General features: G+C 39.5%; 1 protein-coding gene across 2 annotated transcripts in view; it reads left to right on the top strand.

Annotated features, from left to right (window-relative positions):
* Nucleotides 1-584: 584 nt before the first annotated feature.
* The window catches only part of loxl2b (lysyl oxidase-like 2b), a 51522-nt gene continuing 24804 nt past the window's right edge, over nt 585-27302 (top strand). Inside the window, exons 1-5 of one of the 2 annotated variants that reach the window (XM_004565802.6) lie at nt 585-765; nt 2529-2888; nt 3154-3329; nt 20905-21116; nt 25358-25574. In XM_004565802.6, the coding sequence (XP_004565859.1) occupies nt 2540-2888; nt 3154-3329; nt 20905-21116; nt 25358-25574 (954 nt within the window). In that variant the 5' untranslated portion in view covers nt 585-765; nt 2529-2539. Of the gene's footprint in view, nt 766-2528; nt 2889-3153; nt 3330-19197; nt 19334-20904; nt 21117-25357; nt 25575-27302 lie in introns of those variants that run through there. The other variant, XM_076890660.1, reaches the window with a different exon arrangement.

The following is a 27302-nucleotide window of genomic DNA, read 5'->3' as shown; positions in this document are numbered from 1 at the left end:
GCTCATGGAAATCAGACATCCAGCATCCAACTTATTATAAAACATCCCAGGAGCAATCAGAAAGTATTCACAATATAGAAGTGTGTTCTGAGAAGTATGTTCATTTATACTCTGAGGCCTCATCCTCCAGTCTTGCCCACCAGGTGGACTGACTGCCTGCAGTGGATTGGGAAGCAGCCAGAAGCAGAAGGTCCTGGAGGTCCTAACCTCCTGAGTATAGAATACTTTAAGCTGGAAAAATATGATTCAGATAAAATACAGTAGATTTGTCCTTTGCTTGATTGATGTCAAACATGAAAGCTGTTTCTTTTTTTATATATATTTTTAAATTTCAGTTATTGTGATGTGTTGTCCCATACAAGCAACGCCTACCCCCACACAGACACACTGGTTGGGATCACACGTCTCTACACTGTACACTGAGCTGTGCAGCCACTTTATGCTTTCTTTCATGCTCCCCCCCTCCACCATAATTGAAAACAGTTTTCCACACGCTCTCATCCACTGTGAGCTCTCTGTCAGTGCTAGTCGGATGTGCAGTTTTTCACGTCCCGGTCCATCTTTGCTGATCTCATGGTAAAGGTGGGCGTCAGTGGGCGGTACCGCTGTTGAGGCCGGCTCATTTTTGCATTGGAGGGAGTGAAAGTTAGAGAGCTGCAGCAGCAGCGGCAGAAGAAGAAAAACAGCTGACTTCAGACTTTGTTTTTACGCACCGTGCTGTTGCTGCAACTTCAGGAGGGACGGTCTTCAACGGAGAGAAGAAAAGTAAGTTCAGCCAGAGCTTGCAGCTCACTTCAAGAATGTAACTAGCCATTGTTACTGAGACAGGAAGCTTGCCTTGAAAGTTTTCTTTACGCCCTAAATTCAGCGAATTAAGAGTCGTTTTCGAGGTCTCAAAGTGCTGAAATATTATTACTGAAGCCATTACTATTGTGTGACTTTGAGCATCACATTGGAACTTTATGTAATATAGGTAAAAAAGTGAGTTAGTTTTCCGGAATTCAAGTTGTCACCACAGCCTCTAAAAACTTTACAAGACTCCTTCCTGGTGATGAAGATGCATCTGAAATTGGAGTGAACATATGTGTCGTACATGTTACTTTGAAGAAAAATTCATGCTAAAAATCCACTGCTGAGTTCCAGAGTGTCTACTTGCAGGGAAGCACTCTCCTCAGCGGTTTAGCAAAGAGCATGAGAAGACTGGCTGACATTCTTATAAACTGACATTTTGACCTTTGCAGCCAATGCACAGCTCTCCTCTAACAGCAGACTAGACTCATACACCTATCTGCAGAAGAGGATAAAAAAAAAAAGGTTTCAGATATCAGGGTGTCCACTTCACTGAAGTTCTTGACATTTTGTTTTAACAAAAGCGAGCAAGAAAATTTCGGATCTATTGGTCCGTTTGATTAGAAGCCGCAGAGTGCCTGCAGCTTCACTCAGAAATAAACAAATGATCAGCTGGGGGGGGAGCCTGCTGTGTTCTTATGTGTCTCGCCTTACCTGAACTTTACCGTGTCCGTGCACACTGACCACGATTTTTTTTGTCATCACAGCGGTTTAGACTCACACATTGAAAGCAGACGCCAAGTCTGTGGGCTTCATTCCATCTGTTCATGTGTGATGTGTGTTGATTCTAGCTTGTGTAACTGCTGCCACGTTACAGTGAGGAGAGTTGAAGGCCTGCACAGTTGATGGATCATATGTTTTCTAACAGATGTTTTTTCCAACAAAAGGACAGGATTTTCCCTGGAGGCCAGCTTTTCTTCACTCACAGAAAACTAGTGGGCGATCACGAGAAATGTTTTACTCAATATAAGTCCAGTAAGTCAGATAGAAATAAAATAAGTCAGTTTTAGTCACTTATTTTTTTTTAAACGTTTTAATGCAGATGTCATTATGATTGAGAAAAAATAAAGTCAACATACAGTACCATGAGCTTATAACGTGCGGACATGCACTTTTTTTCCTTTTCCTTTTTTCCTTTTCTTAAACTGCCAACAGAGCTGAACCAACACTAGATTGTATTTTGAGATAAGTCCGGTATTTGCGCACCTTTTAGCTCTGTATTTAGTCTCCACCGCCTCGTGAACTAAATATTTTACTTCTGCTAACGGGCCTGATGAAATCTATGAGAGTATAATCAAACAGTAAATCTCTTAACAGAAACAAGAGTGGAAATCTGTTTAAAGGCTTCACGGTACTGAAGAGAAGTGCAGAGTTTTGTGATTATTCTTTTTGGGGTTGTCATAATGAGAGACCCCTTTAACGTCACACAGCTATTTAATCTACTTTCAGCATAAAAATATTGAAGTGCGGGTTTAGGGAGGCTGTTTGAAGAGGCAGGTCTGTGATTAACAGCCTGACATTTAGTCCCTAGTAGTCCCTAATTCCCATAATGCAGTGCAGCATCATTGTTTGTTAGTTGGTTCACAAAAGGTTTCTCTGTGGACCTTTGTGGTTCTCAGACTGTAAAAGGATTACAAATATCATTGCAATTTTTTCTTCTCTTTTTGGCTTTTCATTAGCTCCAACCAAAATGCGGGTCATCCAGAACCTATATGCTCGCACTGCTGTTCTATTGGTGCTATTAAAGCTGTCAGTTGCACAGTATGAGCACCTCGGCTACCCCCCAGGCTACCCATACCCAGAACAGGAAGAGTACACGGCCCCGCAGCTGGATCCAGACACGCCCAGGATTCAGCTCCGACTTGCAGGGCAAAAGAGGAAACACAATGAGGGCCGAGTAGAGGTTTTCTACAACAACCAGTGGGGCACCGTCTGTGATGATGACTTCAACATCCATGCTGCCCAGGTGGTGTGCAGGGAGCTGGGCTACGTGGAAGCTGTCTCATGGTTGCCATCTTCTAAATATGGGAAAGGAGAAGGTACTGCAGGACTTTTCTTCTCATCAGCGTGGAAACATATTTAACATATGTTCAACATATATAACATATATAACATATTTAACATATATTCACAATATAGATGGCATGTCTGGATGAACATGTTATTGATATAACCTTGTTGGCATTATTTTTTCAGTTATGTACTACTATAGTACTTAAAGACAAATATTAAAAAATATTTGTTATTTGAAAATAAAATTCCTTCCCACAGAAGCAAGGATTAATATCTATTTTGTCTCATCAGGACCCATCTGGTTCGACAATGTCCACTGTACTGGCAAAGAAAAGACTTTGGCACAGTGTCAGTCCAACGGGATCGGCATTTCAGACTGCAAGCACAGCGAAGATGTAGGAGTGGTGTGCAGCGACAAGAGGATCCCGGGATTTAAATTTCTCAACACTCTGCCCAACCATGTGGAGGTAAACTTACAAGGCCCAATAGTTCTATCCAACTTTTGTATTTCATGTGTTTGTTAGCTAGGATCTGCTGTGTTTGTTGTTATCTTGTGATGAACACCATTTAAGCCTTAGAAGCCTTTTTAAAGTGTACAAAAAATACTGGATCCAACATTTGTTCTTGTCCAAACAAATAGGTCAACCTCAATCTGAGATCCTGTGTTATTTCACAGCTTTACCAATTAATAAAGCTCTTCCATAATAGAATAGCACTAGCAGTATAACATACAGTGGGGCAAAAAAGTATTTAGTCAGCCATCGATTGTGCAAGTTCCCCCACTTAAAATGATGACAGAGGTCAGTAATTTGCACCAGAGGTACACTTCAACTGTGAGAGACAGAATGTGAAGAAAAAATCCATGAATTCACATGGTAGGATTTATAAAGAATTTATTCGTAAATTAGGGTGGAAAATAAGTATTTGGTCACCTCAAACAAGGAAAATCTCTGGCTCTCACAGACCTGTAACGTCTTCTGTAAGAAGCTTTTCTGTCCCCCACTCGTTACCTGTATGAATGGCACCTGTTTGAACCCATCATCTGTATAAAAGACACCTGTCCACAGCCTCAAACAGTCAGACTCCAAACTCCGCCATGGCCAAGACCAAAGAGCTTTCGAAGGACACCAGGAAAAGTATTGTAGACCTGCACCAGACTGGGAAGAGTGAATCTACAATAGGCAAGCAGCTTGGTGTGAAAAAATCAACTGTGGGAGCAATCATCAGAAAATGGAAGACATACAAGACCACTGATAATCTCCCTCGGTCTGGGGCTCCACGCAAGGTCTCATCCCGTGGGGTCAAAATGATCATGAGAACGGTGAGCAAAGATCCCAGAACCACACGGGGGGACCTGGTGAATGACCTGCAGAGAGCTGGGACCACAATAACAAAGGTCACCATCAGTAACACACTACAACGGCAGGGAATCAAATCCCGCAGTGCCAGACGTGTTCCGCTGCTGAAGCCAGTGCATGTCCAGGCCCGTCTGAAGTTTGCCAGAGAGCACATGGATGATACAGCAGAGGATTGGGAGAATGTCATGTGGTCAGATGAAACCAAAGTAGAACTTTTTGGTATAAACTCAACTCGTCGTGTTTGGAGGAAGAAGAATACCGAGTTGCATCCCAAGAACACCATACCTACTGTGAAGCATGGGGGTGGAAACATCATGCTATGGGGCTGTTTTTCTGCCAAGGGGACAGGACGACTGATCCGTGTTAAGGACAGAATGAATGGGGCCATGTATCGTGAGATTTTGAGCCAAAACCTCCTTCCATCAGTGAGCACTTTGAAGATGAAACGAGGCTGGGTCTTCCAACATGACAATGATCCAAAACACACCGCCCGGGCAACAAAGGAGTGGCTCCGTAAGAAGCATTTGAAAGTCCTGGAGTGGCCTAGCCAGTCTCCAGACCTCAACCCCATAGAAAATGTGTGGCGGGAGTTGAAAGTCCGTGTTGCTCGGCGACAGCCCCAAAACATCACTGCTCTCGAGAAGATCTGCATGGAGGAATGGGCCAAAATACCAGCTACTGTGTGTGCAAACCTGGTAAAGACCTATAGTAAACGTTTGACCTCTGTTATTGCCAACAAAGGTTATGTTACAAAGTATTGAGTTGTATTTTTGTTATTGACCAAATACTTATTTTCCACCCTGATTTACGAATAAATTCTTTACAAATCCTACCATGTGGATTCATGGATTTTTTTTCCACATTCTGTCTCTCACAGTTGAAGTGTACCTCTGGTGCAAATTACTGACCTCTGTCATCATTTTAAGTGGGGGAACTTGCACAATCGGTGGCTGACTAAATACTTTTTTGCCCCACTGTATGGAGCTGCTGTACGTCAAACTCACCTCTAAAAAAATTAATTTGGTTGAAAAACAGCTGCTGTGGACTAAAAGCCAGCAGCTCTCAACCACTATCTGTCCTATTAATAGTCCTTTCTGAATAGCCTGCATTGAAAGCGCGTTGGGGAAAGTTCACTGGTATTTGTTAGGTGTCAGACTTAAAACTTTCATAGCAGTTTGACTGGAACCTTTAAAAGCCCAGCTGAGCATTGCTTTTGGGCCTGCTAATGGGCTCAGAGCTAATTGCCTCCACAAGCAGAATGTTATCTTTCTGCTCACCGTGCAGGCCTCATAACAGTGCATTCCACTGTTATGAGCAAACTGCAAACCAGAACTAACTCTGCTTCTGTCTTACTGACCTGTTCAGTCGAGTTTTCCTTGTTTCTTTCCAAAAACAAATAGAAGGATTTAGTGTTGTTGATAAAAAAAAATACTTTCTGAGTCTGTGATCTTGTCCTTCTGACTACAGACTTTGTTAAAGTTACTATGACTGTTGTTATGTCAAACAGAGGTGTGGCAATGTTTTTTGGCAAATTACACTCACCAGCCCCTTTATTACATTATTAGATACACCTGTTAAATTGTTGTTAATGCTGATGTCTAATAGGCCAATCACATGGCAGCAACTCAATGTATTTAGGCATGTAGACATGGTCAGGGCAAACTTCTGAAGTTCAAACTGAGCAGCAAAGTAAGGAAAAAAGGTGATTTAATGGACTCTGAACGTGGCATGTCTAAGTATTCCAGAAGTTGCTGATCTACTGGGAATTTTCCACACGACCAGAGAGCCCCAAAATATCCAGAGAAAATATCCAGTGAATGGCAGTGAAAATGCCTTGTTAATGTAAGGTTAGACGCCTAACTGCTTCAAGCTGATAAGAAGTCAACACTGACTCCAATAACTAGTCATTACAATCGTGGTATGCAGAAGAGCATCTCTGAATGCACATGTGCTATAGCAACGGAAATCACTGGCACACTTTGGATTCCTTAGTACCAACAAAGCATCATTTAAACACCACAGCCTACCTGAGTATTGTTGGTGACCACGTCCATTCCTTTATGACTACAGTGTACCCTCTTCTGAAGGCTACTTCCACCATGATAATGCACCATGTCGTGAAGCTCAAATCCTCTCAAGCATGCTTCTTGAAAATGACAATGGGTCCATTGTTCTCAAATGGCCACAGGCACCAAATACCAAATGTCAATCCAGTAGAGCACCTTTGGGATTTGGTAGAACTCAAGATTTATATCATGGATGTGTGGCCGTTAAATCTGCAACTGTGTGATAGTATCATGTTAATATGGGCCAAAAAGTCTCTTTTATCTAGTGGTATTTGTGGAACGAGCTTTCAATACTGTGAACGACCACTGGAAAAAAAAATAAGCAACAAAGCTTTAGGCAGAAGAATATTCAGCTTTCTTCAGGCTTCAGAGATCTGCTGAGCTTACTTGAACTCCACAACACATTTTTTTCAGACCTCAAATAACTTTGTGTCTTTTCAAATTCTGCTCCAGCGGATTCTGACTTAATTGCAATAGCTTTAGAACTTTTATCAGACTTTACATAGCTCCCTCTAGAGGCAGAAAATGTTTTTTTAATCACATATGTGATCATGCTCACTGTAAAAACACTTTAATTTGTAAAGTTGCATTACAGGATCAGATCCATCTAAACGACTGCCTTAAGTTTACAAGACTAAATATCAAGGTTGTGATTGTTCAGAGAGCCCAGCTGTAGAGCTCTACATGTCTCAAGTCACATTAAAAAAAAAAAAAAAAAATCAGACTCAGCTTTTCCACTCACTAAGAGGAATCACATGGGCCTCAGCGTGTAAAACACAGCCAGCTGGGAGCCCCACTCTGCCACACAGCCAGGGCCCAGCTTTATTATCTGGTGACGCACCAGTGTAGGGGCATTCTAGTGTTGAATGGCAGCTATGACAGCATGTCGCTGGGGATGTGGGGATGTGGGCTGGATGTAGGAGCACAGCTGCCTTTTCGAGTGATAGTAAGTTTATTGCAATGTCTTTAACCGTGTATACCAAGATAGCAAGCTACGTCAGTGGCATTACGTCAGGGCAAGCAAAGCAAGCAGTACTTGTCTAGTGAAATCTAAAAATAGATATCAATTAAAACCTACTAAAGTAAAGTGTTCTTTCTTGTTTTATCTCAAACAGAGCTCTCTCATAAAGCTTTCCTGCTTGCATCCATCCTTTACATCACTGCCATCTTGTGGCTGCAGTTGCCTATTGTCTCTGGAAGCAGAATTAATTTAGCTTTATAATGAAATCCATATGGGGTAAACACTGTCATGGGTGTGTCCATTTCCAATTAATAATGTCTGAAGCTTGTCAAGCAGAGCAATCGGTTGTTTGGGGAAGCACACTGCAGATAAACCTCTGATCTTTGATGGGAGACTAGCGTGCTAGACAAGCTGCTGCTGGCCCCACTTTTACTCTACTGATATCAGTTATGAGCTGCACCTAGTATGAAAACAGAGCTAGCTTTATTTAGAAAGTAAACAAGCTGTCTCATTTATCACTATAAGAGTGCTTTCTCTTGCTTTTAATAACTGTTAATAACTTGTTTAGCATGCTAGCAATGAAAGCTTTAATGATGGGGAGATGGAACCCTGCCGTGTCTTTTTTTATTTTAATAAAACAGATAATTTGACTAAGTACAGGCTCCACTAACACTTTCAGATTAACGTCTTGGTTAATCAGTTCGGTTGACCAATGTACAAAGTTTAAGGAGCTGCTTTGCTAATACAAGCTTAAAAATATGTTTATTAAGCATTTTAAATAACGATATAGGACTTCTGGAGCAGATTAAAAGCTGGTCTGGTCCTCAGCCACTAGAAACCCATAATTTTATAGAATATGATACTTTATTGTAGATTAAACAGAATATAAAGTGTTTAAAACCAGTTCAAACTGAAACATCCTCAATCGATATAAGGGTGACAGGGCGGGACATTTTAATCTGGTCCATTTTGTGTTATTTAAAACTAAAGGAAAATTTATTTACATTTAATTTAATTTTACTTAATTTTTATTTGTTTATTTGTTTATTTTATGGAGCTCTGGGAGGGCCATAGACTCTGCCTACCTTTCTGTAAAAGTTACCACATGCCATTAAGCAAACGTGGAGATGAAATGTGAATCCTTGCATGCACATTTTGGTGAACTTTGCAATCCCTGTGCAGATTGTTGTGTGTGTGTCTGTTTTTTTTTCTTTCTTTTTTATCTTCTCATAGAAAAAAAAGTGTTGTTTTCACTGTGACTTTTTTAAGAATAGCGGAAAAACGCATCTCATTCCACAAATTTGTTCTCTGAGGTATAGATGGATTACAGCAAACATATATTTAGCATTGTGTTTCAGACAGCTGGACAGTAAACAACACAGAGGCACAGCCTGTGCTCAGTCTGCATCTCCAGAAATATTTACAGTGGCATCTCCCTCGTGTTTATGTATTCCTCTCTGGCTTTGAGGAAGCCTGCTGCACTTCAGTTTATGCAGATGTGACTGCAGAGGCTTTTTGAGGCCTGACCTGCGAATGCATTTCATTCCATTTAAAACCAGTTTCAACATCAGTGAGTTTCAGGGTTTATGAAATGTGATTCTTGGCGTTGACCATTGAGGGCTGCTTCATTTATTCAAGTTAGAATAACAGTGATGCAGTCAGATTTGTCAGCCTATTTTTTTCATGTCAGCATTCAGAGAGGGATGGAAAACAGCAGGTAAAAAAAATGAGAAGATCAGCCACTGAAACAGGAATATTCTGAGTTGTTTGATTTTATGGAGAAGTGTTAAGTGATCTGCTGCACAAAGGGGCAGGAGGCACTCAGAAATCTCTCAGGAATCTCTGCCGTCCTGTGAAAAACCAAGCACACCTTTACTGCGTCCGCAGGGATTAGTATTGTAAGTAACAGCCAGGTCCTGCTAATCAAATACATTTGATGAATTGATCATTAACAAGTGTGAGCACCTCTATAAAAGAAGCAGTTTTAGCAGTTTTCTGGTGTGTAGCATGCCATAATCCCAGCAACGTCACCCAAGGTCAGCGTGTACAATGACGAGACAAATTGCAAACGACTCTAGAGCTACATCTCAGACTCTACAGTCCCCAGTCAGCATTTTTAATGTTGAAGGTAATGTAAGTATGATTAGAAAAAAACACTGAACAAGTATGGTTTGCTTGGAAGGGTACTCTGAGCAAACGAGAAGACTTCGAGAGCAAAGTTCCCAAGGAGCAAAGTTGGAAGTTTGACCACAATGCACAGCAGTACGTGTGGAGAAACATAGCATATCGACACAAATACTTCATGCCAACTGTCAAGCATGGTGGTGACTTCTTCTACAGCTGCATCCACTGATCACCTGGCAGTCATAGAGTCGACCATGAACTCCTCTGTATACCAAAATATTTAAGAGGCAAATACAAGGTCCTCCCCCGTGACGCTGATAAAGATAAGTAGAAGAGAATTGATGGATGGACAACTAAGTGGACTTCTTGTGCAGATACAAGTATAGTTAGTTCTAGGGGACATAATTAGTTAAACTGTCCATGTAGGGACATAAATAGACCTTTACTATACCCCTTATTTTAGAAGTTTAATATCATTACTATAGGTAACATAGAAAATGCTAACAATCTTTTTTTAATTTTCTGACCTATGATTCCTGACTTGAGATGTCAATAAATAAAATAGAATCCATACATCTAAATCCGATAAGTGAAAGATTCCCTTCTGCTTATTGAATTCAAGGTTGTCTGGGAGTTGGAGCCAATCCCATCTGCCTTTTATGGAACAGCTAGTCTATTGCAGTCTGCAGTCTATTGACAAGCATTTGCACTCACATTTACAGCTATGGACAATCTAGAATCACCAGGACTGCGAGAGGAAAGAGTACCCAGAGAGAGCCCAGGACTTTCTGGACCTTCAAATCTAGAAGGTACTAGAGTCAAACCCAGGACTTTCATGCTGTGTGGACAACATTGCTAATCACCACACCACTGTGTATTGTGATTTTCTCCACTTTTCAGTTTTGACAGTGAGGCATTAATGATGAATGAGTACAGTTCATATATAGTGGAGTTTTCTGTGACGACTGTGATGGAAACAGATTTTGATGATAAGATGCCTCTAAGGCAAATGCTACCTTGCTCAGATAGTCTCTGTTCTTCTGACATATCTTCTCGGGCTCATGCTAGAACAAGCAGGGATGAATTCAGAATTTGGAGATTAATACAAAGCTCTTTTCTGTATTTCTATTTTTTCTTTCACACCAGTTTTAGCCCTCTCACACTCTTTCCCTGCTGCTGTCTTTCTACTAAGAAGATTACAAGCACCCATGAAATCACCACAAGCAGAGTTCTGAGCTCCCATTTTCCTCTCTTTAGTCATTTTTTCCTACTCTGAGCCCTTGAAGTCAAATCTCCCACTTTCCTTCCCTGTAAACCTCCATCCATGTCGTGGTTCAGCGCCATAAATTGCTTCCTTGTTACCCCTTTGGCATGTTTGTGCTATGGATTAATTCGTGGCTGCCCTTTGTGTCACAGCCTCAAAATGATTTGGACCGTTTCATTATTTTGCTCACACAGCTGGTAGATGTTTCTGCAGTGACGTAAAGGTTTTCGCCCTGAGGCATCACATTCTCACAGAGGATCTCAGGAGGATGTTTAGCCTCTGTAGAGTTATAAATTAGGCGCTCTCTCTGAGATCGGTGTAAACAGGGCCTCTCACGTGCAGGGGAGTTTGCTTTCACAAAAAAAAAGTGATTTCACGTGTAAGGACATCTGTCTTTTTGCTGTGTTCAGACAGTACAAAGCTAATTTACCAGGCACTTGTTGATGGCAATGGAAGGCATGTGTTTGATTGCGCTCTGTTTTCCTCGTCATATGCAGAACAGATTTCTCACATTTAATGCGCTGCAGATTTAGTCTGCCTGTTTTAACACTGCTCTTTTTCTTCCTCTCTATCATAATGTGCAAAATGTGTCACATCAGAAAAATACATTTGCTGTCAGACTAGAAGGCAGACTGTTAGATAGTCAGATATACACATATTCTTATGAGTTTCCAGCTGTGTCACTTGAGCATTGCAGTGGCTTTATTGTCTCTTTGTTGAGAGTGGCTGTGGAGCATGCCATCCTCTAATTGGAGGGTTGGTGGTTCGAACCCTGGCTGCTTCAGTCTGCGTGCCAAAGTATCCTTGAGCTAGATACTGAATCCCAAATTGCTTTAATGCTTTACTTGGAGTGTGATTGTTGGATAGAAAGCACTTAGATGTCACCTTGTGACTTTGGCAGTCCTCTGCATCTATTTTATAGCAGGGTAATGAACTGGATGAGTTTACAGGTTTTTATTTTTTTTATGTTTTATTTTTATGTGTTTGTGTGTTCTTGACACAAACATAATAAACAGAAAATGATGAAACTACTTACGAAGTGACCTTCTACAGCTGGGTATATTGTCTCAAAGTTTTCCAAAATCTTTCACAGAAATGTGAAATTATGTTACAGTGACATTAATTCTATTTATTTGTCTTCATCAAGTAGTGTCAAAACCTTACATATTTACATAATTTTCTCATTATGTACGCAGCAGTTGCAAGCTCGTTTATATGAGTCCCAACAATATTGCTGCATTTTGTCATCCTGAGTATGGATATAGCCATATAACCTCAGTTCACGACAACAGTCACTTTACCTTTACAGTATAAGGTAAAGACCTTACATTATTAGGAGAAAAGCTCAAAATCAGACCATGCTGTATGAGGAAGCACCTTGCAACATTATGAAGGAATAACTCTCTTTTTGTAGGTAGTATTTTGTGCACACAAAAGAGCAGAGAAAAGTTTAGGTGATGAACCAAAATCTCTGTTCTGTGTCTGTGCCACGTGGCAATCACCAGGGACTCAGTGTGGAAGTGCCAAGAGCTGCAGTTCCTCAAGGGGCTTGTTGAGATTGGGTCCAAAAGCAAGTGAATCTGCATACTCTTGTGCTAAAGCACCAAATTCCTCAAAAGACAACAACAAAAAATACTTTGCTGCTGACATATGAGGCTGTAGGATATAATTGCCTGATGGCCCCTTCACTTAGAAAGACGTTTGTACTGCACTGACTGCTGCGTTCAGTAAAAATGGCTGAAAATTTGTGTTGTGCTGGCTGCTGCACTCGGTCTGAACTATGTCCTGGTCATAGCTCATGGTCTTTACGTGTAGAGTATGTGCCTACTCCCTGTGATTCTTCATTTCTATTGGTCGTTTGAAGCAAAAAAAATATAAAGATGGAAGTACCTATCAAGATGCCATCCACTGGTTTCTAAAGTCCTGTTTTGAAGCCTCAAGATTAATGTTTCTGACATCTTGGTTTCAAAAAGTCATAAAAGTCATACCTTCCACAAATCTTTAGCCAGTGAGCAAACAATGGATAATCCCTCATTTTGAAACGTAGTATGGCCAAAATTTTAAATAGAAGTTTAAATAGACTTGTCCTCTGAGCTGTATTTGAGTTATAATACTATAAGTATAGTTGTCTTGCAGAGTGAAATCCTAGATTTTTGTTTGTATATTAGAAGCACAAACTGGGAGGTGTCTGTCTATGACACACACATACAGATGTATGGATGAAGCTTGCTCACCTGGTTTGCTAGTTTAGGTCATTAGCTAATAACTTATTCTTGATAACTTATCCCTCCATCCTAGCATCACTCTGGACTGTTACAAAAGTAGATGGTAACAACAGTGAAGCTTTTTCCACAGACTGGCGGCCGATGCTATGGTTGTCTTTCTTTCATATGCTAACTATAATTCGCATGTCAGCATGTAGCTTTTTTTGTACAGGCTTTGGTAAATATTGTTCTGGTGTAAAAAGGCTACCTGCGAGAGCAAGTTCAAGAAATAATCTTAAATTTATGAAAGAAAAGGAAATTTAAAATTGAGCTACAAAACAACAACAAAAAAACCCCCAAACTGGTTATTCTAGCTAAATGCCTGTCTTTTGGCTAACTCTAGTAGCCAAAGAATTAAAAATACTATTTAGATATGCTATTATTTGACAGGAATTACATTAAAATGGATAACTCCGACTATATGCTTGCTCTTGAAGTTCCACAGTGGCTAGGCTATTTTTAGCAGGTTGTGCTTTGTTTGTTTCAGTGGCAGCTGTGTGTGTAAATGGCTGTTTTTAGGCTGGGTTCATTTAATGTGCTGCACCTGCATCAACAGGGAAATGATCAAAAAACACAAATTTAAAATGGTAGTACTGATACAAGACCAAAGAGGTGTTGGCGAATTGGTCTAAATGGCAGTTTCCATTAGGAATGTCAGACTCAAATATTTTTTACCATCTGCTTTCCTGTAAACAGAAACCAGTGCTGAGAACTTTCACACAAGATGAGACAATAGATTCCTCCGAGCCAACTCCTTGTACCCAGCAATCATTCCCAAACGTGCCTTCATTTTCCACATTTTAATGTCACTTCATTTTAGAGCTATATAAAAGGGCTTAATTTCCATTCAATCATTGTCTTTGTAATTTACGCCCCAGTCTAGCTCAGTTGTCATGACTGTGAAACATCTGTTTCCAGTTTGGTTACAAAGGTTCTCTTTTAATGGAGGAATTGCAGACTGCAATGCAACATTCTCTGGATTCTGTAAAACACCAACTTCTAATGTTCCTATTAACATTCCAGCTGGTGGAATTCTGATTTTGAATAAAAGCTGGCTATCAATTAAACATGTTTCCATGTCATCACACAGATAGTGACTTGTAAAAATAATTCTGAAAACAAAGTAATGCCTAAAATTAAAGGTTGTTTTCTACAACTCTCAGAAAGTGACGTTACAACTAAATCCTACCCTGCCAATGAACCCAGAGCCTCGGTATTTCATGGTGGAAGTGAAGTGATTTCTGTGAGCAGAGTTGCTAAAGGCCTTTATTGGAGCCATATGTTTCTACTCTCTATGCACCTTATTGTTCCTTTCAAAAACAATCTGTACTTCACTTTGGGCTGAAGTGAAACTATGTAGTAACAAAAATTGTGTTGTATTTTGTACTCACACATGACTCTGTATAAAATAATGTAACTAAATAAATGGTGGTTATATTTCTTATGAGCCAAACCACGACTAAACCCTGTTGGTTGAAAGACCACAAGCATGTTAGGTATGGTATGTGGCAGCACATCCACAAGCACGCTTCTTCTAGTTTTCACCTCGTCTGTACTCACTACTGCTTACCAGAACTATCTCACAAAGCCATTTTACCCTTTTGAATGTCTTTCAGTCCAGTCATCTGGCCGGTACAATTTTTGTCCTTGTTAAAGTGGCTCAAGTCTTTATACCTCACAATAAAGACAAGAAGTGACTGTATAGCAGATGTCGATTTGTTGGAACTGATGAGGTGTCTGACAATGCCCTCCCTTTAACAGAATAAACCAAAAAAGTGTAACTATATGGAGCCTGCACTCCAAGGTTTCCATTTCAGAAACTGTTTGCAAAAAAACTGGAACAATGTCACAAATTCTCAATTTTGAAATGTTATGCTACTGGGAGGAAGGAGATTGGAAAGAATTTATTCAGTTTGATAGGCTATTTGTTATTTTAACAGTTGATAGATCATCTCCCTCTTACCTTTCAGATGTCATATGTGAGAATTATAGCCTAATACTTATCCAAAACACAGCATTTGTAATATTAAAAGAAAAACAACACTGACAATCCTCTAGGTGGTTGCCAGTGAGCCATCTAGGGTTGTCAGGGTTAGTCGTTAGACACATAGAAGGCTTAACTTTTAAATCAATAGTGTCAAATACATTTAGGCTTACAGTTCTCCATTTGGGGATGCCAAATGAGGGAAAATTCCACTTGAAGGGGTAGAAGTAAAGCTAACCCTATCCCTAAACAGGTCACGGGTGACCTGGAGGATTATTAAAGGTTGACAGTGTTTCTTGAATTGGTTAATTTGTTTTAATTAAACCTGTAACAGGGAGTAGTGGAGGCTCATCTGATTTGATTCATGTCTTTCTCTCCAACTGTCATCCCTAGACAGACTGGCAATGAACCACTTCAGTACCCATAATTCATGGCAGCTTGTTTTAGTCTATGTCTGAAAGCTGACTCGTGTGCAATTTCATCAGTGCAAAATATTTTCATCTGGTTCCCATAATTTTCTGAGGCATAAACATGTTGGTGTATACTCTTACCAGTCTTGGCTGTGCTTTTAGATTAGTCTAATGAGAATTAGATTGATGTAACTTTATTTAGGACCTAACTGTGATCTGTGACCTACCATATATTTCCAAGGAAAACAGAAAATCTGCGTATTTACTGGTGCAAATACTCCAGTACAAACATGCACTAAGGTGTCCTTGAGAGTTAAAAGCAATTCAGATTGTTCAAATGCCAATAAAGTGATCAGTTAAGCTGTTGTCTCAGGTGTCAAATTCAGTGGTAGCATCCAGAAACCATGGAAACGTACGCGGTTCCATGGAATTTGAAGTTAGGAGCTAGCTAGGTCGCTGTGTCCCCAAGTGCAGTCGCAAAAACCATCAAGTGCTACGGCGAAACTGGCTCACATGAGGACCGCCCCAGGAAAGGAAGACCAAGAGTCACCTCTGCTGCTGAGGATAAATTTCTAAGTTGCTGACCCCTGCGCTAGCGTAATATTAGGCATTAGGCAATGTATTTTACAGAGTTGAATGTGAGGGGTAATTGTAAGAATAAATTTGCATTCACCAACTCAACTGATTCAAAATGTAAAATTTCATCGTTTTAGTTTTTGACAGAATCGCTTTAATGTGATGCCAGTGCTTTATTATAAGACTCCACCAAACCCCTTGTTGCCTGTATCATTCCTTTGCTATGTCACATGAAAGCTGCTAAGGGAATAGCAAATGGTAAGAAAAATGACTTCCTTCTTAAGATTACAAGCCCAGAGAATAGCAATGTTATTAGCATTTTTAGTCAAGAAATGTTATAGTAATAAATACAAAAAAATGCAGTGGAAAACCTCAAAGTAGCCTCTGTGAATCATGTTTCCTGTACAGCTTATCCAACTAATGACAGTTCCATCTGTGTGCTTTTTCTCTTGCACAAGCAAAACGTCATGAAAGGTCTTTTTCCCCTGAGAGGAACAACACAAGACACACATGTTAAAAATCTCCTCTTGTGTTCATAGTGATCTTTCTCAGTGCCTCCGTGTCTTGTCTAAAAGTTTAGTTTAGCCTCTATTTACTCGCTCATATGAATCCCAATTAGTTTTTTTGCATAACCACAAACCAGTCATGTACTGTGTATCCACTACACCCAGACAAGGTCACCATCGCCACATTTCCAGTCATTATCTTGTTTCATGATTTCAGGCTTTATGCAGTTTTATGTCCTCTGAAGCTGAGACATCAGTGCCTCGGAGCAGAGTGATTAATGTGGTTATCTTTAGGAGTAAATGGAGTATAGGCAGAACAGTGATTTGTAGCTTTCACTCTGGCGGCATCTGCCCTTCCTTGGAGGCAAGTACTAATTGAGGAAACCGTCCTTTATCATTATTTGATGTCTAGGTTATTCTTGGCCGTGTATAAGAGCAGTCTGTTGAGTTAAGCAACATGCTCTCCTTCCAGCCAGACTGAACTCCCTCCCCTTAGCTCGAACTGTCACGTAGCACAAGAATGTTGGTTTGGTTTATGGGATAGTAAGATGTTTATTTAATCTCTAAAGAAAAAAGAAGAGATGATTTTTGACAGTCTTTCACTGCCTGCGGGGTTTCAGGGCACTGTGTATTCTGCTTAGACGTTCAGGGGATCCTTGAATGCATACAAATCAATCATTCGTCACAGATCTGTTGAAGTTACAAACGATGGTGGAAAGCAATTAAATTGGTCATGGAAACTTTGGACGTTTCTTCAGGTGCAGTCGCAAATGTAAACAGTATGGAGTTCCATTTGAACCAAAATAATTTCCACATCTTCACCTTCTATGAATGTTGCTTGTCTCTGTCAGCACAACCGTCCATGAGGGCATACGGTGAAACAAGTTCAGCATAGCCGGGCTCTCTTTGTATTATCCCGATCGGAAATTATGTGTATCATGACATTTGACTTTCTCTTTCATGCTTTTAGCTTCAGTCTCTAGTAAAATAAATGTATTAACCTAATATCATTTATTTCAGATTCATTTTATAGTGCCAAATCACAAGGTCCATTTGTTTTGTATTTGTTTTGATTTTCATTTTCATGATGCAGCATTCACTTTTGCAGATTTCAGTAAAATCTTTACTGTGCAGAATGGTTTGTTTTCTGTTTTACAAAGCAAAAAAATGCAGGCTGTACTCATTCAGTCCCTGTTTATCCTTAAGTCACCTCTCTAGCCTTGGCACTGTTTTATCAAGGCACAGCTGTTGCCTGGGAGGAAGTTCTGCCTTTGAAATAAATAAATGTGGGGAACTAATGTTTCTATGTTGAATGACTTTGACATGGCAGATAAATCTACTTCAATTTTGGCCATTGGTGGAGATGTGGAATAGGAAAAAGGTATCAGACATACATATTTTCCTGCTGAAATAGAATAGTGAAGATTATAATTTTATATGGTCATATCTAAGGTAATAAATTGAAATCCTCATCTAAAATGAACAACTTATTTATTTCCATGATAGAACTTTTTGTTATAGTCAGGAGAATAAAGGCAAATGTAGAACAATGCACTGTTGAGATAAGATATAAGGAAGGGTTCCTGTCACATAAACAAAAGCTATAGTGTGGAATATTTGAAGTATAATTAAAAAATGAAATAAAGATCTGTGTGTGCAAAGCTATGTTTGGGAACGTTAACATTAGCTCACAGATTTAGTGCCACAAAATCTATGAGAGGTTTGTTACTTTATCCTACATCCTGACTACATCCTTATTCTATGTGAGATTTTTCAACCATCTCCCAAGACACAACCTAGTTGTGTACCAGAGTATAGTCAGAGTGTATACACCTCTGATTTGGTAGTTTGAGGGACCAATATTCACTCTATTTTCCTGATAAAAAAAAAAAAAAAAATCTCCTTAGCAACTAGAAACACTATGTTTGCCAGCTAATTGCTAACTCTGCCTGTTGGCCATTTGGTGAAAAGCAAGTAGAGTATAGTAATAAGAGCTTTTGGAAACAGATGGAAACAGCAGCCTTTCCCTGTAGGGAGCAGAAATAATGACAGTGAAGGTAAAAGTAGGCTGTAAAATGAAAACTGAAAGCTTCTCAAAAGCCCAGTAGCTGCAGAGATGGAGCTACATTTTAAAACATACAGTCAAAAAAAAAAAAGATTCACAATTTTGGATAACAATCATATTTCCAAATGTTAAAGATACGTACATATCCCCCAACATACGTACACACATTCAAGCATACATTCTTTCCTATGGTCATTGATACATTTTTGCACGCGATCCAAGCATGGCACGATCCAAACCCAAAGTTAAAGCACACATTTAATTTCCAATTGACATTACTCTGCAATTCAAGTACTTTTCACCAAATGAAAACAAGAAGCTTGCTTTTTCTCATGCACCTGACAAGACTGGCCTTCTTTAGTCTCAGAAACTATGCTCCTCTAAAGCAGCACTGCTTTTGGACTGGGTCATAGCCTTTAAAACGATCTCATATCAACAGTTACATGTGCATGACTATGCTGCTCTCTATTTATGCATGACAGAAAAAGCCTCCTTAAATAAAATACTTAAGGAAACCAACATTAAATGACATGATGTTTTGTCTAAGCTAGTGTGGTACTGCCCGAGTCTTGAACTAAACTGCTAGGGCCTGTGGCTGATGATCATGTAGACATGAGGCATCTGGAAAGAAGTAGCAGTTTGTTAATTGCTTCCTCCTGCATGTGTACAGTATGGTGTTTGTGGATTTAACTGGGACAGGCTAAAACATGTTGCACATTTTGCCATAGAAACCCTTTGATGCCTTTGGCTTCTAAAGCCAGAAAAACCTGTAAGAAGGCAGTCGGCCACGGTGATTAGGCTTAATAAGATAATTCACTGTAAAAATGTTTGTGCAGTTTGGGGAAGATTTATAACCAGTGCAGACAGAGCACTGCTGAGCAGCTGTACAGGGGGTAAGAGTCTTTGATTATGCATAATGTAACACAGGAATAGCTATTTCAAGACAGATGTGGTATATAGCTTGGGTTACACTATTGAAGTCCTTTTTGGCAAAAAAAAAAAAAGTTGGGTTTTTTTCTGTGCAATGACATTTTTCTGACTATTCTAACCTTGTAGTAACACTCACCAACCTTGTGGTCCTCTATATGATACATCTGGCTTCTCTCTCATTTCCTGTCAAGTTGCCACAGCAGATGGATCATGTGGTGCATGGATGAAGCGTATTTGGCAAAGATTTTACAATGGAAGCCCTTTGTGATAAAGGCTTTCCATTTTTGGGGGCTTGGGACCAGTACTAGGAGTAAACTAGCTTGTGAACCCATAGGCTGTGTTTGTGTCACTTTCCAGTCTCAAACCTTGGTGTCCACTAAACAGGGTAATTTCCATTGACCAAAATTATTAAGAACCAACATTTAAGGAACTGTGAAAAATAAGAGCAGAAGTTAGCATCTGAAATCTGTTTGGTATCTCAGTTCCTCAGTTGCCTGTGATACTGTAATCTGCAAATAAGTGTTATCGTTCACAAGTATTGTTTATGATCTAGTGTTTGAAGTATCCCCAACTGGTCACGGCAGATGGCTGCCTCTTCTTGGGCCTGGTTTTGCTAGACTTCTGCTTCTTCCTGTTAAAAAGATGTTTTTCCTTCCCACAGATGGTTGTTTGATTATTGGGGTTTTCTTTCTATTATTGTAAGGGTCTTTAACTTACGACAAAATGAAACTTGAGGCAAATGTTGTGGTGATTTGGTGCTTTTTAAATACATTGAATTGAATGTGTTGCATATCTCATTCTGGTGGCTGATATATTGAAAAGGTCTGCTTCCAGTATTCTGAATATTCATTGCGAATGTATAACATTATGACTTTGATGGCAAAATAAAGACCCAGCTTTACATTGCTGGCGCTTAACTGAGCTATGTAAAGACAGGCAAACAGATCGTCAGTTAGCAGTGAGCTTTAGCTAACCTGTGGCTAACTTTATTTGTATTCAGCAAGCTGTATGCTCACTGCACCATCTTCATTTTCATTCTGAAATAGAGACTGCACTCTCATGGGAAATCGTTACCATGTGATTTGATTACATAGCAAATTCTATTTGGTTGCAAACCCCCCTACTAACAGGAAGCTAAATTAACGAATTAGCTTACACAGTGTATAGGCTATCATTATATATTGCTGAGATCTGGAAGTTAGTTTTTGGGCAGAGATGTGTCTCTGTGGGTCTATGCATGGTGGTTTAGTCAATAATGTAAGTTTTGCTGGGAGTGCTGATAATTCCATGAAAGAAAAGTTACAATACATTTGGGAAAAAGCTTTCGAATGTGTGTTTACTGTGGCTGTTGCATCTTTCCACTTCAAAAATCAACAACATATGTTACATGCCCACAAGGCCCAAACTTTAGCATAAAGAAAAGTGCAAGTTGCTGTTTAAAAAGAAAGATTGTTTTTGCTTTTTTTGTGCTTTTATTTATTTATTTTTTGTTTGTTTGCTTTTTAAATGTTGTTTCTCAATATATTGTCTACAGAATCTTGACATTCATGTAGAGGATGTGCAGATTCGAGCCATTCTGTCATCCTACCGTAAGCGGATCCCTGTGATGGAAGGCTACGTGGAGGTCAAAGATGGTGGCAAATGGAAGCAGATCTGTAACAAAGACTGGACCCAGTTTAACAGCAGAGTGATCTGTGGCATGTTTGGCTTCCCCGGGGAGAGGAAGTACAATCCCAGAGTCTACAAGTGAGTATGTGTGGTCCTGGGTGGTTCAAAGAGCAGAGCAGAGTTTAAACTTTAAATGACTAAAGGGCACTTATATAGAAATTCAGGATATTAAAAGGTATGTCAGAATAATGTGGCTACTGTTTCAATGCTGTGACTCAGTGGGTGTTTTGTTGGGTACAGAAAAAAAATGCATCTGCAGGAGACTGGATGACAGATGGCAAATCCTAATTTTTTTTTCCTCTTTTTTTCTGTGCCACAAATTGGTAATTACATCTTTAGCAAACTCCCCTCGGTGCCTCACATGGATGAAAAATATATATAATTACATATATATAGATTTGGTAGATTTCTCAACCAGCACGTGCAGATCACTGCTGCGAAATTCATCTAAGTCTCAAACTGTAGAGTACAGCAACGTGGAAGGGGGGCTGAAAAAATTCAAATGAATACATCATCATTACAGTGTTTGACCAAATCCAACATGAGTGACTAACCTCAATCACTTCATTACTCTGGCAGCTCAGTACACCAACTGGGTTAGACTTCTGCGGAGGCTTGATAAATTTCAGGTTCTTACTGAAATCTTTGTGGATTGTGTATCTTTATCTTCTTCTTTCTGCTGCTCCCCTTACGGGTCAACACAACAGATCATCTGCCTTCATGTCACTCTATCCTTAGCATCCTGCTCTGTCACACCATCCTCTGTATATCGTCCCTCACTACATTCATGGATTTTTTGTGTTCACTCCCTTTTTTTCTCCTGCCTGACATCTCCATATTCAACATCCTTGGTCCAATACATTAAATATACCTCCTCTGCCAATGTATCATCTCAGCCTTTTCTCTTTAACTTTGTCTCCAAACTTTTTGACCTGAGCTATCCCTCTGGTGGTCCTGGTGCTCTCAAAGAAAATCTTAGCATCTTCACCTTTGACATCTCCAGCTCGAACTCCTGTCTTACTGCTGTCCTTCTGTCACAAATCAACCCTGACACCCATCTCCATCCACTCCACCCTACCTGCAATGTCTTCCTCACCTCTCTTGTACTCTGCTGGTTGCTTTGGATGGTTGACCCCAGGTATTTTAACTCATCTACCATCACTACCTCTGCTCCTTGCAGCTTTATTGTGCATCTCTATCACAACACCTAAAATTTTCCAGTAATTATCAAGAAAGAAAGCAAAACGCCCAAAGCCAAACCCAGGAAATGATTTGCAGTTCATTCAGCGTTGTGTTTCAACCACATATACTCCAAATGCAAAAAGTACAGATGTAACAATTGAGTCAGCTGGTTTATTATCAGCCATGGCACATACAAATAATCTGGCCCATACTTTTTAGTAATTTTGATTAAAACTAATAATATATATGATAATAAAGAAAATCATATATATTATTTTCCTGGGTTCTCATTTGCATGAAATAGAGATAAAGAAAACTTGCCAGTTATCTGGCTGTTCAGATTATATATATCTGCTCTCCTCTCTCTAACCTTCCTCAATCCACACACCACCCCCTACAGTCAGCCTATGTAGTAATCAGCCTATACTACTATGTGACTGGCTGGCTTTTGGAAACCTTGAAAGGCTACAAACACAAACAGAGGCTGGATGTCAACTGCTTGTGCACTTCCATCATCCAAACTATACCAATGGTCAGTCCAACAACCCACTAAACAACCCTAACCCATCCTTAACAGCAAAGGCTAAAATGTGGACAGCTGCTTCTGGGAACTCTCTGCTCTGCTCCGAACTCATTAGCAATGTTAAAATTCACAAATGTGAACTGCAGCATTGTTAATGAGTTCAGAACAGGCTGAGATCTTGTGAAATCTCTCCATAACACCTTCCTTAAAAACTGTATATAGTAAATGAAATTCAGAAAAGCACGACATGTCCCTGTTAAATATTCTGTTTTCACACCTATAATAGATATATCAAAGCTTAATGTTCAGTATTGCAGTTTAGGCATTGTATTGCAATGTGCCAGGACCAAGCATTGTAAACAATGGAATAATCTTTAATCCTCTAATGTGTGTCCCATTACATTCCTGACATTACAGGCCTTTTACAGCAAAATTCGTGCCTGACTCCTGTATTTTCAGTATAGGTGCATTACAAAAAAGTTTTGCAGTGTGCGAGGAACTGCTGAGAAATCTAAATCTTGCTGACATTAGGCCAAATGGCCACAAGTTAATCATGGTGTACCACAAAACTTCAGGCACTCAAGTTAACCTTAAATTTACTGTCTGGCTGAGTTGGAAGTCTCCCCTCTGCTTTAGGTAACCAAAGCAGAGTGCAGCAGCTTCCTAACTTTCCATCTACGTGTCAGCCTGCTTTGGCCACAGTGTACTTTCACAGGCTGACATTATAAAATAAATGTGACAGTTTCATAATCCTGAATTTGTCTTTTGTCCTATTGGCTTGAGATTTTCACAATAGCGTCTTCATGAAATGTAAAAAGTGAATTTATAAAGTTATAAAACAGTACATATTCAGTGTTTTGACCTGGAACATTATTGAGTTAAATAGTACATAGTACTAAAATAGTAAATAGTACATTGTTGGTTTCTGGTTATTGTGACTTAGCAGAACAGCTTGGCATTAGTATTATAGATCAAAAGATTATAAAATGCACACCTTATTAAAAAGCTATAAGGGGAGTACCCCCACTAGGGACTTGAGACAGCAGTTAAAACTGACTTGAGGCTATAACGTTGTTGCACACAAAAATGATTGAGTAACTGCTAGATCTGTAAGTTAACTTATATTCTAAATTATTTGACAATGAACATGGAAATTGAAAGAACAAAGGGCTGCATGCTTAATCTCTTGAAAAGTTCTTAGACATTAGATCTTACAATGTCTTGATGCATGTTCAATCATCCAAGTAAGTAAATTCCAGAAAGTTGATTCTTGATGGTGCGTTTTCAGTGGTAGAACTGTTTAGTCACTCATCCTGTTGACTTCTTCATAGAGTGAATAAATGAATTAATAAATGATGAAAATAATCAACTTTCTGCGACGTACTTACCTGGATGATTCATCAAGACATTGTAAGAACTAATGTCTAGAAACTTTTCTCTTGCGTTTAGTATGTCTAAAGATGACACTAAGGAAGATTGTTTAGTCTTCGGGGTTGTCACCAATGACAACTTAGGTCTCCCATGGTTAATATTAGGGCAGGAGATAAGAACATGCAACATTTTAAACATTTATCCTAATCTTAAGAGAGAGAACAGGATGAAATGAATCAATAGTCTGACTTTACTCCTAGTTTGGTTCATGTTCAGTGTCCACTTTGTATATAGATAGTGACTTTATAAAACTGTTTTACAACACAGAAGTCTGCTATTTGCACAAGCTGAGTTATTAATCATTGTAATTAAATCACGAGACATAAAAAAACCATTTGTTTATTCACTGCAAACATAATAATTAATTTGGGGTTGAAAAGTTGTAGTGAAGGATGACATTAACCTTAACGTTAATTAAGTCTTGAAAATCGTAACTTGACAATGACCCTTTTTAATGAGATTTTATGAAAGTAAACTTTCACAGCTTTAGGACAACTACTTTATTAAATCGTTAGTCCTTTAAGGCAGCACTGATATTCATCGCATATGTGTTCAAATTGCTTTAGAGGCAAAGCTCATCTTTGGGCTGCTCCTTTGGACTTTCCTTCTCGCCAGCAGCAAATGAAAACTAAACGCTGTCTGTCCTGTTGTAATCTGGTCTTTCACATAGGCTGCATAGACTGTATTTAACCTGATTCAGTTGCCGCTGCTGCTGCTGAGAGAAGCTACAAGAAATGTCAGTAAACACCTCAACCATCTCAGATTAGTGACTAGCTACAGTAGCAAACTGTGCTGTCTCCATTCCTGTTTGCTTTGTACACCTCAGACTTTCAACTTTACAACTTCAGGTCATACCACCTACAGAAACTGTCTTGACGATTCTTCAGTGGTTGGATGTATACGGTGGGCAGTCATGGCCTTGCACCTGGCAGTAGTATGTAGATATGTCATGTTTTAATAAGCAGATAGTGACACGAACATGTACAGTGGAACTTCAGTGAACTGTGGAGATGGCTGTTAATTCTTTGTGACTGTAACACCTTCCTTATCACAGATTGTTATTGCACCTGTTGTTTATATAAAAATCTTGAGTAGTGCAGCTCAATGCTCTCAAATAAGACAGAAGTAGTAACATTGTGTTATACCTAGTTGAAAATTCTTCTCATCTCCTTTATCTGTGCAGGATGTTTGCTCGCAGGAGAAAGCCCACATACTGGGACTACTCTGTCAACTGCACTGGCAATGAAGCACACTTGTCCAGCTGTAAACTGGGCCAGGCTGTACTGGAGAAGTCCAATGGGACCTGCCCTAGAGGATTGCCTGTGGTGGTGAGCTGCGTGCCTGGTAAAGACTTTGCCCCAACACTCATGACGGGATTTAGGAAGGCCTTCCGGCAAGAGGTAAAAAACCCCACATTGTGTCAGTACAACAAGCGATGTAACGATAAGTGGGTGCTGCATGAATGGTGTGAACAAACTGAAATGGTAAACAAAGCTGACATAGGAAATAGCTGCTTGAGTTCAGCTCGGTTCACTGGCTCTGATATAGAGGGTGAATGCATGAAATGTTTTGGTTCGATGTTAAGCAAGGATGGCTCCATGTCGCTTGGTGAACTGCAGCTGGAGCTGCTTTGGAAATGCCTTTGTCAAAATTAGTTACTGTCATCTCAGAGTTTAAAAAATGGCCCAGTCTTGTAAAACTCTCAGGGCAGGGAAAGAACAGCAGCACCAGTGTCAACTATTATTCTTTCTTTAAGTATAAGACCCAGAATTAGTAAGGCTGTATCTTTGGGGTAGTTTTCATACTTTATTTAAATTTTATTCTCTAAGAAATTCAGGACGATAAGGATATGACTCAAACAAGCCCTCCCCAAAAGCACTGTGTAGTAGCATAAGTGAGTGCTCAGGCTGACTTCATGAATTCTAAATGTAATTCACAAAGGCTAATCACTGTTTCCTGAAGGCGTGATTCATTCTCTGCTCAGATGTAAGAATCTAAAATGGAAAATGTAATCTTTTTCTTTCTGATGCTTTGGCTACAAATCTTTTGTCTTGCAGCAGGGACAGCTGAGCAGATGCACTCTTTACTCGCAGGGTTAGAGCTGCCCTGTGGAGTTCTCTCGAAAACACGCAAAAATTAGATTTATATTTACTGCTATTTGACAACATTCATAGAAAGCAAGCAGATAAAGTCAAAATGTGTTTCCATCCTCATAAATGATTTTTTTAAACCTTAATGTTCATTCCTACTCCATCACTGCCATCTGTAGTAAAAGTCTGTTGAAGCTCCAAACTCCTCTGCTTGCAGATAAGATTATATTTGAAAATATCTCAAATCTGCCACAGTTGGAGATTTCGGCCACAACATTTCAGCTACGAGCTGTTGTTAGAGAGGATTTCACCTCACACCTTACGTTTTAGACATAATACTGCTGTCTTTAACTTCATGGCCTCACGACAGTGTTAATTTTGATGTTCACTATAGCCGTTTGCTGTTCTTTTCTTTTTGTCTCTGTCAGCAAGATTAAGGAAAGTCGAATTTCAACTAAGTTAGTGAATAGGTGTATCATGGGAAATCACCGACACATCCCATTTTTATGATGAAGACATAGGGCACTTTCTTAAAAATAATATATATCGTTATCACAAATTTTCAAATGTATATCGTGATAAATATTTTTGGTCATGTCGCCCTGCTCTACTGTGGGGTAGAAAGGCCTCTGCCATTGCTGGTTCTTGACTTGCAGAATAGTTTTGGTTGTTGTGCCATCATCGCTTACTAAAACAGTTACTCCTGCATTCAAACCATCATTTTACAGTTGTTGGTGTTTCGGGTCAGTGTATGAGTTTTTCAGCTGTGTCCTCAGTACTAGTGATTCATACACACAGGAAAGTGCAGGAAAGCCCTTCTATGTGGCTATATGATTCTTCCACATTTGAAGTGACATATAAAAGTGACATATAAAAAAAATACTAAACTTGCAGTGGTTTTTTAGCTAACGTTATAGTGAAAGATTTATCGTTTGGGGTTATAAGTACCCCCAGTAACAACTCTGTTAGGGGCACATGAGCCAAAAACATATTCTGAGAGTATGGACTCAGTGTTAGAGTTTAGGGCTGAGAATACTA

Source organism: Maylandia zebra, linkage group LG12 (assembly GCF_041146795.1).
Source record: "Maylandia zebra isolate NMK-2024a linkage group LG12, Mzebra_GT3a, whole genome shotgun sequence".
Lineage (NCBI taxonomy): Eukaryota > Metazoa > Chordata > Actinopteri > Cichliformes > Cichlidae > Maylandia > Maylandia zebra.
This window is presented reverse-complemented; position numbering and strand designations above follow the sequence as displayed.